This window comes from Balaenoptera musculus, chromosome 2 (genome assembly GCF_009873245.2).
Source record: "Balaenoptera musculus isolate JJ_BM4_2016_0621 chromosome 2, mBalMus1.pri.v3, whole genome shotgun sequence".
NCBI classification, from domain to species: domain Eukaryota; kingdom Metazoa; phylum Chordata; class Mammalia; order Artiodactyla; family Balaenopteridae; genus Balaenoptera; species Balaenoptera musculus.
This window is the reverse complement of record NC_045786.1, coordinates 57,327,754-57,341,321: the sequence shown is the minus strand read 5'-3', so window position 1 is coordinate 57,341,321 and position 13,568 is coordinate 57,327,754. Positions and strand designations below refer to the sequence as shown.

At 36.7% G+C, this 13,568-nt stretch overlaps 1 protein-coding gene across 1 annotated transcript in view; it reads right to left on the bottom strand.

The window, feature by feature from the left end:
* Window positions 1–2,610: 2,610 nt before the first annotated feature.
* The window catches only part of IREB2 (iron responsive element binding protein 2), a 56,380-nt gene continuing 45,422 nt past the window's right edge, over window positions 2,611–13,568 (bottom strand). Inside the window, 7 exon segments of the mRNA XM_036842485.1 lie at window positions 2,611–5,741; window positions 6,456–6,476; window positions 6,478–6,642; window positions 9,426–9,548; window positions 9,634–9,781; window positions 13,071–13,213; window positions 13,310–13,414. Of these exon segments, the coding sequence (XP_036698380.1) occupies window positions 5,631–5,741; window positions 6,456–6,476; window positions 6,478–6,642; window positions 9,426–9,548; window positions 9,634–9,781; window positions 13,071–13,213; window positions 13,310–13,414 (816 nt within the window). The 3' untranslated portion in view covers window positions 2,611–5,630.

Below are 13,568 nucleotides of genomic sequence, written 5' to 3'. Positions count from 1 at the left end.
CTCAGAGGACCTGGGAGTTTGGCCTGGCAGCGTTCTGCACAGGACCTAGCTCTCCCGGGATACTGGAATGTTAGAACGTGAAACTGTGTAATTTATCAGTTATGTCCACACGTTCCTTGTATTGATGGGGAAACTGAAGTCTAGAGGGCACAAAGCCTCAACCAGACCTGGTCACCCAACTTCTAGTTTAAGCTCTTGCACAGTGCCGAGTTTTCTATTCCCAAGATGTAAAGGAAGCGTGAAGGCCGCCCTAACAGGTCACCCCAGGGGCTGAGGTGACCACAGTTCAGGTCTGGTGTGATAAGTAATTCATTTACACTGAGAAATAGAACTGGTAATTGGATCAGAATCCTTATTTAGGTAGTTCAATCAGTGGATTCTCTCTCTGCAGGGAAGTGCAGAACCACATGATTATCAGGAGGCTGCCTTGGGAATCATGGCATAACAGCCAGGCTGGCTGGGTGACCTTAATTGTCAAAGGCACCTGGCTCTGATAGCCAGTTTGATATACGTCTGCAACCAAGCAGAACCTGATAGTACAGAGCACTCTCTCTACTGGAGGAGAGTTCTAGACATAACTCATGTCTGCAACTTGGTCTGTTTTTGTCCATGCACACCTCCCTCTCCCCCTGTGCCCCCGCCCAGGATACAGCACACTCTGGTTAGAGTGACCTTGATTGATTGACTTGGTGGTTTCCCAAACCGCTATCAACCACCTATTGAGAGATCGCCTCTTTTCTCCCTTTAGATATGGTTCTTAATCTGTTTCACTTCTAATTTCCAAGTAGCAGGGCTTTTTTACAGCCCTAGGGCGGTATTCTTGATGTCTCATTCCTTTAGGGTGTCAAAGACAAACTTTGATTTGGATTATCTGTAACCAGAATCTGACTCCCAATGGCCTTGTTAGGCCCCTCTGCATTCTCTTCCCTCAGGCAGGTCCTGAATTCTCTCCACCCTCTCACTATTCCACCTCTATTGATCTGGTTAATGTCTTTAAGATACACTGCTCAGTCATATTACTGGGTCTAAGAGAATGAACATTTCTAAGGCTCTTAATACATGCTACCAAATCATGTTTTTCCTCAATAATGCCAATATTGGATACCATGATAATGAAAAAAGTTCCACCAATCTGATAGACAAGAAATGTCATGTCACTGTTGTATTAACAAGTTTTTTCCTTCTCCACCTGGCCACTAGGACACTTAGGTATTGGCTCTCAAAGAGTTTAGTGATCAAAAATTGGAGTGAAACAAAATGAACAATCTGCAGAGTGAGATTATAGGTATGATTTTATATTATAAAACATCCTATAAAACATAATAGCCCACTAGTTTTATGATACAACTATATATTGCAGGTTGTTTAAAATGCTAAAAATTCAGTGCCATCATCATGTAAACACAAAATTCAGAGACAACACAACTGTCATTACACAAGCAAATTCTGTGGGGATTACATATACATCTGCTTCTGCAATAAATGTTCCGTTTTTGTATACTAAACACAAGCTTTATAATCTGATATTTTGGAAAACTTATCAGCCAAACAACTCACATCAAATTAAAACAAGCTGCAGCTAAACTAATTTATAATTAAAAAGCAAAAGTGGCATCAAGTGAAAACCATAAACTAAGAAAACACAACACTGGTGTTGCACTAGGCTTCCTCGAAAACTCTGGATATTCAAATATTCAAACTATCACCATGTGTCTGTGTTGATATTGTAAAGCAAATAAATCTTAGGATACTGAATTGGAATCCTTAGAAAACTAATAATGTACTAATTTTAGTTTATGAATACCAAATTTCAGTAGATTTCAATTACTCATTTAGGTTGCTATTCAGAGTGGGAGAAAGGGCAGATAATTTTTAGATCAGTGGGCAGCTGACCATACTTACAAAACATTACTTTAGAGGCTCATGGCCCTGGCTCCCAGCTCCAGATGACTTGCTTCAAGAGAGTGCTGATGAATAGCCAGTGGAAGGAGGAAGTAACACCACCAGCTGGTCCTAAAGCATAGAGGCTCATGAAAACATAGCACCTCCATCCTGCAACCATCAGAGAAAAGGCCTTCTTTCCTCCTGTAATACACAACTTTGTAGCATGAGATGAATTCAGTCCTAATGTTCACTTTAACATAAATTACCTCCATAAAAAAAGATCTAGAGTATGGAGGTTATGTTCAGGGGCAACTTGTGGGAGGGTTCCAACTTATTCATCAGAATGGGTTGCCTAGCACAGTCTCCCATCTCTTGAATGTTCAAGAAAACTTTGCCCAGTTAGATGTTATTTAGACAAGGGATCCTGCTTTGGGTGAGATATTAGTCTTTTCAAACTCTAAAAATGTTATTCCATGATCTCAGTACCTGTTGGAACAACCCTTGAATCAAGTTCAACTTTACTTATTGTTTCCTCGAGGCTATTCCTACTGCAAACTTTACCTTGGTTTTCATTCTCATTTTGGCAGTTATATTGGGAATAACTAATGTCTGAACATTTAAGTAACATGTTTGAAGAGAAATTTCTGGATGGTATCCTGTTTCTTTTTAAGTTATCATATTTTATTTTTCAATTACCACAAAATATTTTATAACAAGAGTCAAATATGTGATAATACAATTTTCTTTATTAAAAATAATTTACAGCATCAGTAACATATACACAATTGTCATCAACTGAACTTTGCCTCCAATATATTTCTATACAATACTTAAAATTATTGAACTTAAAACTGTTATACTGTTTTGTTGGCTTTAAATAATAGACAATGATTTATATTTACTTAAGTGAGATATATGGTTTCATAATTACATACTATGTGTAAAATTGATAGAAACATCAGCACTATCACACTTTAGGGGAAAAGTCACTAAAGAAGACTAAGTCCACCTCCTTCCCCTCTCTTTTATAACTCCAAATCAAACTAAGATAGGGTCAACACCCAGTATCTTAGCACTTTCTCCTAAACCTAAAGGCAAAAGAAAGGTGTCTTTTAATTCAACCACAGAAAAATGTCAGTCAAATAATTTCTCCTCATCCTCTCACTCAACACTGAGAAGGCGAACGCACACAACACTGTTACCGTATATGCAAAACAACTAGAATTCTGACTTAGTCTTAGCTGTACTTTTTGTCCTTTAGTACCACTGAAGTTGATTCCCAGTGAAAAACTGAGCAATTTAGCTAAAGGGAGTCTAATACCTCTCATTCAAGTGTCAGCTTGGAGATAAAACAGGAAGTAACAACTGTCATCTTGAAACTTTTTAGGTATACTAATGGCAAATTCAGTGACTGGATGACATTTTCAGCGATTAGCAACCCGAAGGCATGAAATATGGCAATGGTATGTAGCATAATGTTTCTTAAAATATAACAAAAATGCTGCTGTTGATAATGACCTTTGAAATTGTACTTTTAAATTCACAACACTAATTTGCTTCTCTAAGGGGCCTATTATACTTCCTGCCACAATATTTGTGTATTTTTTTTAGAACACAAAATTATCCAGGTATATTCAACAAAGGAGATAAGTAAAACAATAAAAACCAACAGGGGCCACATTTTTGCAAACACAGAATTTGGCTGGAGGCAGAAATACAGGTATGCTCTGGGACATACATCCATGACTCTCCTCAAAAATTGATAGCCATTGCTTACCAAGCTTTTTGGTTCATTGTATATAAGCAAGAGATTAAGAGAACCTTGATTTTGTTCCTGAAATACAAGATCTGCTTGTGTTATTTATTACTGGACTAGGTAGACTGGAAATATAAATGCTTAATTCATAGCTGGCTAGCTTTATCATCTCTTCATCTCCCAGATGTGCTGTTTATGATCATGCCCAGGCCTCTGCCCATAGGTTACATATTATATAACAGTATGGCTTAAAAATAAAACAGAATGTTTTCCCCACCACATAATCTGGATTATCATTTCTTCAAAGCCTGTAACAGATATTTTAATGTTCAACTTGTAAATTCTCCATCCCTAATTCATGTTTCATGTAAATTAAAAACATATGCACTGACAAATACACAGCATTATAAAATATCAAGAACACAATGTGATTTGAAAGTATCAAAGAAAATATTTATAAAAAATTTAAAATAAAAGGGAAATCGTTTTGCCAAACTCTAGTCCATCTAATTGTCTAAACACATATTTGCAGAATATTTTCGAAAGATTGTATGATTTGATTATGTGCAAAGTTCTCAGTGGTCTTTACCCACTGGTTTGGTAATTTCAGCATTTTAGCTTAAAACAATTCTTTATTCTGTGCAATGTGAGCTAATTCTGAATTGCAGTAACTTAACTAGGTCATATGATGATCTCCATGTGGGAAAAAAAATCACTACAATTAACCTTCTGCCTGCTAAGTTTAATTTCTTAATTTAAAAAAAAAAGGTATAGGACTTTTTGGAATTAATTATCCAACCTTTTTCTTAAAAGTTGACAAACTTCTTGTTGACATAACATTTGATGTGATAAACAGACATGCAAATAGAGAAAATACAGTATTCAGACAGCAATAACTTAAGTGTTTTATCCTGACGGTTAGCAAAAGCATACATAATTAATAGTATCATGCATCCCAGGTAAAATGATTCAAAATGACAGGAAATCGATTTAAATAATTAAGAATTAACCAACATTTAAAAAATGTTTAGGGTTGAGCAACCATATAATTTAGGGTGGATAATTTAAAAATCTAGAGGAAATCATGTTAGCGTTTAATGATTAAATAAAGTTCTCTTTAGCAACCATAAATGAGTGTGGAATTTTAGTTAATAATACCTAAAATATTAGGTTACAGGAAGTTACAGTATCACACAGAGTGAGCAAAATAATCCAACTGATATAATGCCATCTGAGGCTCGCCAGGGTCACAGTAGCAAATTACTGAAAAATTAAGGGCTGCATGTGTGATACATATTTTCACTGCCAATACACGGTGCTACGCAATCAACTGTGTTCTGTTAACAGTCCACCTTCTGGTGTGGGGGAAGCCTTGGCTGGATTGGACAGAATGATTGTGTCTGGGGCAGGTTCTACCCCTTGCAGTTAGACTGAGACTTAGGATAACCCTGGCTTATATTACAAACTAAGAATGACAACTATGTGCAACTCAATTCTGAAAAGGAACGAATATATCTGAAAATCCACGTATAAATCAGACTTCACCTTCCACAATTTTGAAGTTATCTGGCTTGTTATACTCCAATCTGCTACTCTTAAACCAACAAACAGTAGTATACAGTTTTATAGGTGCAAAACTAAACGAAAGACTTCAGGAAGGTTACTCATATAAGAATCTTTAACACAAGTTCAAATTCTGCCTTTATTTACAAAATGGTCTGATAAAATATCCCCCCATACTTACAGGCCTCTTCCACAACACACTTCACACGCTGATTTTAGCAATGTTAATAGCACCATTCGTATATTATTTAAAATCAAGAAGATTTCATTTCAGTCACTACGTTGATTCATAATCATTTACATCCATGGATGAGATAAGTGAGCATACTGGGACTATCTGCAGCTCCATGGTAAGGGTTCCTGGGTCCAGCACAAAAGGCTTTGTTTGCAGTTACCAGTTATGAAAGGTATCCATGGTGAGTAGATACTATGAGAATTTTCGTGCCACAAAGTTTAATAATCCTCCATGTTTGAACAATGTTATTTCCACATCATTTTCAAAGGAAGCAATCACGCTGAATACTTTTCCAGTGCTTGTCTTTAAACAAACAAAAACATCTCACATGAGTGGTAAAATCTACAAAGTTTTACTTAGTGGTTAAGACCATCTGTCTTCATATTCAGTGACTATACTCATATTCTGTCTGAGAAACATTTCTCCTGCTTGAAAACACCTAATATACCAAACCACAGACTTCACAGCTAAGTAGAAAAAACATGTTATTTTCGTCCCTAATTCTAAATAACAAGTATTGTATCCCTAAAACATTAAATCAAATGATTTAGATTTTGACTTACTAATTAGGGAAGTTGTTACTCATGTTCATTTTATGTTAAATTAAATATTCATTGCATATAATATTGCTACTCTTTTTCCTTTTTCTTGGTTGTAAAGTCTGTGTTACTCTAACCCTGAACACTCAATTTTGGCTTCTCCTAAAGTGGTGTAAGTGCCTGGGATAATTAGATCAGGCAGAGAGAGCTGATAATGAGGAAAAGGAAGTTAACGCGTGTAACTGCAAGTCCATGTCTTCTTTCTGGACTAAGTATACAGTGTTTTCTACTTTTCCTCGGAGAACATCAACTATATTAACATCGGTTTAAGTACAGAGAAAACAGAGCCTTCTTAAACTACAATTTGTTCACTAACTAACATTAGTATGCAATTTACAGTAATTGTTTTTCACTCAATTTACAACCATCTATTTAAATATATAGTACACAATCATATATTTGAGAATTTTAGATATACCTTTATATTTAATGTAACTCCCAGGAGACAGTTCTTCAGGAAATGTTAAAGAAAATGTTTCTCTGCCAGAGAGGCCCAAAGAATCTGCATTTTCTCCTGGAAGGAACTGAAGTGGAGCTATGCCAATTCCAATCAAATGATCTTTGTGAATTTTTTCATAACTTTCAGCCAAAACAGCTTTCACACCCTGTAACACACATGCATTTATTTCCTCCATTCATCTCTGAAAGTTGCTTACTGAGCATTTTTATAAGGGAAAAACATTCTACTACTTTTGGCTTTTCTGTAAAAACTTAAACCCAATACCCCATACTAAAGGTCAATGGTACATCAAAGTATTTAAAGAAGTCTTTTATAGGTTATTTTTCTCTAAGTAGCTCCTTAACTCCTTCTAACTGCCCCTCGGCCACTCCAGGGTTACGTACTGCCAGTGCCTACCATATAGTAAGCGCTCTCTATAACTGGGGGCGGCTGCTTTAAACTCAAAAAGGGCTCAGGAGGATTTCTGTTTAATTATGGTAGATCTAACGTATGTGTTCATCAACACTCCCTTTTAAATTGCCACTAAAATAAAAGAATAAAGAAGTGTAAACCCATAGCAACAAAGGGAATAGGATGTGCAAATTCTATAAATATTCAGAAAACAGAGACAGGTAACTGACTTAGCAGACAATGTTGAAACTACAAACTGATAAACTGAAACTAGGGTGATACCAGTAAGATTTGAGTCAATTTTGCAACAAAATAACCTAGAAAAGGCTTGAGACTCAGAGGCATGAGGTTCTCAGAACACTGGGATACTAGTTAGAAGTCTATAAAAAGCAGTAAGATCTCCAGCTCAGTTCCCACTCAAGAGAGGAGGCTATTCTCCGGACAAAATCAGCTAAAGACCCATGTTTCTCTACTTTTTTTCATTATTATCTTCCTAAGGAGTTTTAGACATTTCCCTTCTAATCACATCTTCCTCCTCATCACCCCCCCCCAAAATTTAATGTCACAAATATACTGTGTATCTGTTTATGTATGTATATGTATATCTATACTTCATACATAAAAAGAGTAAGATTTTGTTCCACCCCTTGGGAGTGCCAGCACCCTGCAGAGGATGGATGCTCTAGACTGAGGAGGAACACTAGGCTCACGGGAAGGCTGGGTGAGAATACTATCAGAAATGGGGGGAGTAAGTCTGTTTCTTCAATGGGTCTCCTTCCATGAAGAAACTGAATGGCCCAGAGAAAATATTTACAGATACTAACATATAGGGCTATCTCAATGAAAAAGGTAGCTTATCATTAGTAAGGCCGACTAACAAAACGCAGCTCACAACTACAGCTTGTAATCAGTTTTTTAATGTCCAACTGAATGGACAGCCAAGGATCAACAGCTATACGAGGAAAGCCTGCAACAACAACAAAAAAAGCTAAAAAAACTTCAGGAAAAAAAAGGGAACCTATACCTATAATTAATATTCACGATATAGACATACCTTGTTTTTATTGAGCTTTGCAGATACTATGTTTTTAACAAATTGAAGTTTTTTGGCAACTCTGTGTCAAGCAAGTCTACAGGCTCCATTTTTCCAACAGCATTTGCTCACTTCATGTGTGTGTCACATTTTGGTAATTCTTGTAATATTTCAAATGTTTTCACTATTATTTTGTTATGGTGATCTGTGACAAGTGATCTTTGATGTTACTATACGACTTGCTGAAGGCTCAGATGATGGTTAGCATTTTTTAGCAATAAAGTATTTTTTAATTAAAGTATGTATGATTTTTTAAAAATTAATTAATTAATTAATTTATTTTTGGCTGTGTTGGGTCTTAGTTTCTGTGCGAGGGCTTTCTCTAGTTGCGGCAAGTGGGGGCCACTCTTCATCGCGGTGTGGGGGCTTCTCACTATCGCGGCCTCTCTTGTTGTGGAGCACAGGCTCCAGACGCGCAGGCTCAGTAATTGTGGCTCACGGGCCTAGTTGCTCCGTGGCATGTGGGATCTTCCCAGACCAGGGCTCGAACCCGTGTCCCCTGCATTGGCAGGCAGATTCTCAACCACTGCGCCACCAGGGACGCCCTGTACAATTTTTTTTTAGATATGCTGTTGCACACTTAATAGACTGCAGTACAGTGTAAACGTAACTTTTTATATGCACTGGGAAACCAAAAAACTTGTGCAGCTCGCTTTATTGTGATAATCACTTCCTTGCAGTGGTGAAGAACTGAGACTGGAGTATCTCTGAAGTATGTTGGTACTTAAAATTATTATCTTACAAAGACGGAAGAATTAGACTTATTCCCACAACTCCTTAGAGTATTTACATTTTTAGGGGGAGGGGAATTAAAGATTCAAAACAAATGACGTTTGTATGATTATGATAGCTATGAGGGCTGTATTTTGACCAGCCTCTTCAACAACTACAATTGTAAAGAGAAGCACAGTATGAGTATGAAATGGCAGAGAGCACACGTCACAGGACTATTCTCTCCAACAGATCCCCTATTTGCTCTTCAACAAGGAAACAGTCTCAACAGAAATGTCTTCCTAGCAGACAGCCAGGGACCAATATCACCTATTTGGAAAAAGATAAAAGTAAAATGTGGCCCACTATCTCTGAGTCATTAACCTTTGATGGAGCAAATCAGAGAAAATTAAATGAAAAGGGGGCAAGTAAAACTACCAATGGGTATAAATAATTATTATTATAAAGCAATAATTTAAGACAGAATATCCTTTCCCTCTACCACATTTATTTTCACAAATAAGACTGATGTAGGTTTAATTAAATTCAGAGTATTAAAATGCAACTAGATTAGTACAACGTATTATATAAGGTCACTTAAAAAACACCCACAGATGAGATCCAAGTAGGCATAAAAAGTCTAAATGAACAAAATGAACTTTGACAGGATGTTACTGACAAAAGGGAATATTTAAAACTCTTTGAAGTTTAACATAAAATTTAAGAATCAATACCAGCAAGTATGGTCCTTTGGCAGCCCAATCTCTTGAATTTCCTGAACCATATTTCTTCCCTGCTAAAATAATCAGTGGGATGCCTTCCTTCTGGTACAGCTCTGCAGCCTCAAATACATCTAGCTGTAGATTAAAACAAACATAAGAAATTTTAATACAAATTTTGATCTAGTTAGCAACTGCCTAAATACTCTGTATACATCCTTACCGTCTGTCCTGATGGAAAATGAACTGTTTTGGGAGCTGGTTTTCCAATGAACTTATTAAAAAGCTTGATATTTGCGAAAGTGCCTCTTGTCATCACAGCATCATTACCTCTTCGGGCTCCATAAGAGTTGAATTCACGAGGGGTAAGGCTGCAACAAAGTTATGGAAGTTAGTTTTTATTTTAGATGGAAAATAATCACATTATTAAATTGTAAAACTTACTCATAAACACTTTTTTATTATGGAAAATTTCAAGCATGCACAAAAGTAGAGAAAACAGAACAGTGAATGCCCAGGAGCCTATCACTACTCTACAATAATCAATTCATGGAATCTTTGTTTCTCCTATAATCATCCTCCATTAGACTGTTTTGAAGAAAACTCAGATATCATATTTTAACTGTATACATTTCAGTATGTTTCTCTAAAAGATACAGACTTAAAAATACTACCTTGTTACAAACAAAACCCTCCGAACTTCTTAATACCAGCTAGCCAGTCAATATTCAAATGTCCCTGGTTTTCCTACTACTTTTTTAGTTGTTGGTTTGCTCCAATCAGATCCAAATATGGTTTATAAATTCATCCAGTTGATCTCAAGTCTTTTTTTTTTTTTAATGTGTGTATTTATTTATTTTTAAATTTATGGCTGTGTTGGGTCTTCGTTTCTGTGCGAGGGCTTTCTCTAGTTGTGGCAAGCAGGGGCCACTCTTCATCGCGGTGCACGGGCCTCTCACCATCGCGGCCTCTCTTGTCGCGGAGCACAGGCTCCAGACGCGCAGGCTCAGTAGTTGTGGCTCACTGGCCCAGTTGCTCCACGGCATGTGGGATCCTCCCAGACCAGGGCTCGAACCCGTGTCCCCTGCATTGGCAGGCAGATTCTCAACCACTGTGCCACCAGGGAAGCCCCCCTCAAGTCTTTTTTAATCTATATGTTCCCTCTCCTTTTTTGTCTCCTCTTATACTTTATCTAAAGAAATTAGGTCATTTGTAGTGTAGTTTCCTATATGTAGACTGCGCTCACTGCATCTCCACAGTATCATTTCATATGTTGTTCTCCCTCCTGTATTTCTTGTTAACCAGATGTCAAATCTAGTGACTTGACAAGATTTGGGTTTTTAATTTTTGCAACAATGCTGCATAGGTCATACTTCCATCAGGAGCACATGATACCCAGTTTTCTCTTTCTGGAATGCTACCAGTGATTGACCATCATTGTCTAGACTGCATTAGGGACTGCAAAATGATACTCTATTTCTCTTATTCCTTCTTCATTTTTTAGCTGGAAAACTTCTATGAAGACAAACTTTCCTTCATCAATGATTTGGTTATAATGAAATACATTCCATACAGAAAAGACTTTCTTGTTAAATAATGAGATGGTTTCCCATCATCTTCCAAAGGCAACTTGGAGTTTTTAGTTTTTCTCTTTTAATATTATTATGAACTCATGGATTTAAACATATTCATTATGTTTCAACCCATTCCAGTTATTATTCTTTATTGATGCTCAACATGTCCCATCTTTGAGCAGTGACAGATTCAAGTTGGCTCCCGAGACCTTTTGACAGAAAGCCTGGTAGTTAATTGTAGTTTGGTGGGAATTAAAACACTCTTTGGTAGTCTCTATAGCTCTTTTGCTTTTGGTATAAGACATCTAGAATCATCTTGTATATTTTCCAGGGCCAAACCTGGAATCAACCATTTCTCTAAGACGAATTGGTTGCTTGTCCTAAGAATTGGTATTTAGACACCATTATCTGTGTGCTATGGGTATTCATTGCTACAGGATTGGTTACTATATAAATGACCTTTTAGGGACAAGAGAAAACTGAGCATAAGCAGCTCAACAATCAACAACCAACTTCCATCAGTCTCTAATTTGGTCTTTTATGTAAAGACAACAAATATTCTTCTAATTTAAACATCTTATCTCAGGATGTACATTTAAACATTGTACTTCAGAATGGAGATGGTGAGGGGTTTGAGTGTCTTTAAAAATAAAATTTTTAACTGACGAAAACTACGGTATTAACTGTGCTAAGAAATCCATATCAGCAATTACAATAAATATAAAAATTGTGTATTTGAGAGAAGTGGTGGCTTTTTCTTTGGGGGGGGGGGGGGGTTGGAATCTTTGTCACAATTACGACCAAGATGGAAATCACCTTTTAAAAAATATTTGGGAGAAATAAAACTTATTTTATTTCTCACCACTATGAACAAAAGCCGTATGTAAAACAAACTGATTTATCTTCAGCAAATTACACCAAATGGAGTTGCTATTAGCAATTTCTACCAAAAAGTGTTTTAATTCCTACCAAACTACAATTAACTAGAAAATAAATTCAAACACAGATTTCACAATAGCACTAATGAGATTAAAGTAAGAGCTATGCAGTATTACATGTCAAACCAAGCTATGTAGCACTGATTTTTATAACATATTTCAATGAAGAGTCTTATCATTTGCATAGCTCAAGCATCAAAAAGCTAATCAGGCAGCAATACCACAAATTCTACCTTTAGCAAAATTTTGTCTCTGGTGTCAAAACAGTTCTTTGATAACAGAGCAACTCTACGTTATTAATCACACAGAAATGAAACAAAATCTTTCTAGTTTTGGATTTATATATCTTATGTAAATGATCTCCTTTACATTCACATTTATTATTCTTGTGAAATTTTACACTAAAGAAGCAGAAATTCACTGTCTTTTGATTTGATACAGATCAAGCCTAGCCTCACGCATGTACATTTTATAGCCCAAAATACACACATTTAAATTGTGCAGTCCAACACTGGAAGATGGTTAGAACCATCAGGCTTTGTTTGGTAGGTCAAACCAATCTGACTTTTCAACAAAGTAGCACTGAAAAAGAAAACTCCTGTTTCCAATTAGTTGTTTATTTAATGGACAAGGGCTCAATTTAAAATAGCAATTTCAGGGCTTCCCTGGTGGCGCAGTGGTTGAGAATCTGCCTGCCAATGCAGGGGACACGGGTTCGAGCCCTGGTCTGGGAAGATCCCACATGCCACAGAGCAACTGGGCCCGTGAGCCACAATTACTGAGCCTGCACGTCTGGAGCCTGTGCTCCGCAACAAGAGAGGCCGCGATGGTGAGAGGCCCGCGCACCGCGATGACGAGTGGTCCCCACTTGCCGCAACTAGAGAAAGCCCTCGCACAGAAACGAAGACTCAACACAGTCATAAATAAATAAATTCTAAAAAAAAAAAAAAAAAAAGCAATTTCAATTTCTAAAGTTACAAGCAAAAGCAGGTACAACAGGTATCCCAGTTATTGCTTAGGTCAAATACATAGACAATCAGACACCCATGATAGCATGTAATTTACTGGATAAAGGAACATGACCACTAAAAGCCTCTTAATTAATGAGAAAGATAAAACAAAAACAGCCTATAACCATGTACACATACCCTCTGTTTGTCAAATACTTAGCAGCAGGACTACTCCTAGCAATGCTTCCAGCAGGTGATATATGATCTGTCGTGACAGAGTCTCCCAGATATAATAAGACATGGGCATTTTCAATAGGCTGGAGTGCAACTGGTTCTTTGGTCTAAAAGGTAAAAAATGTTGAAGGCATTTAACTCTTCATGAGGTTTTTTAAACTTCAAACAATTTTTTAAATATCAAATAGTAAAAAAGTACTCACAAGCTTATCAAAAAATGAAGGACATCTGATATAAGTAGACTTTAAATCCCATGGAAACAAAACTGAATCTGGTACTTCTAAAGAATTCCACCGTTTATTTCCCATCTGTGAGTATGGTTTTGGTTGATAAACCAAAAGAAAGATAAAATGGAGTCAGAAAAAGAGGTTTATGAAAATGAGGAAATTAACATAGTACTTAGGTTAGAATTAAGAAAAGAAAATAGGCCTCATCCATTTGGAAAGAAAGCTAAGATACTGC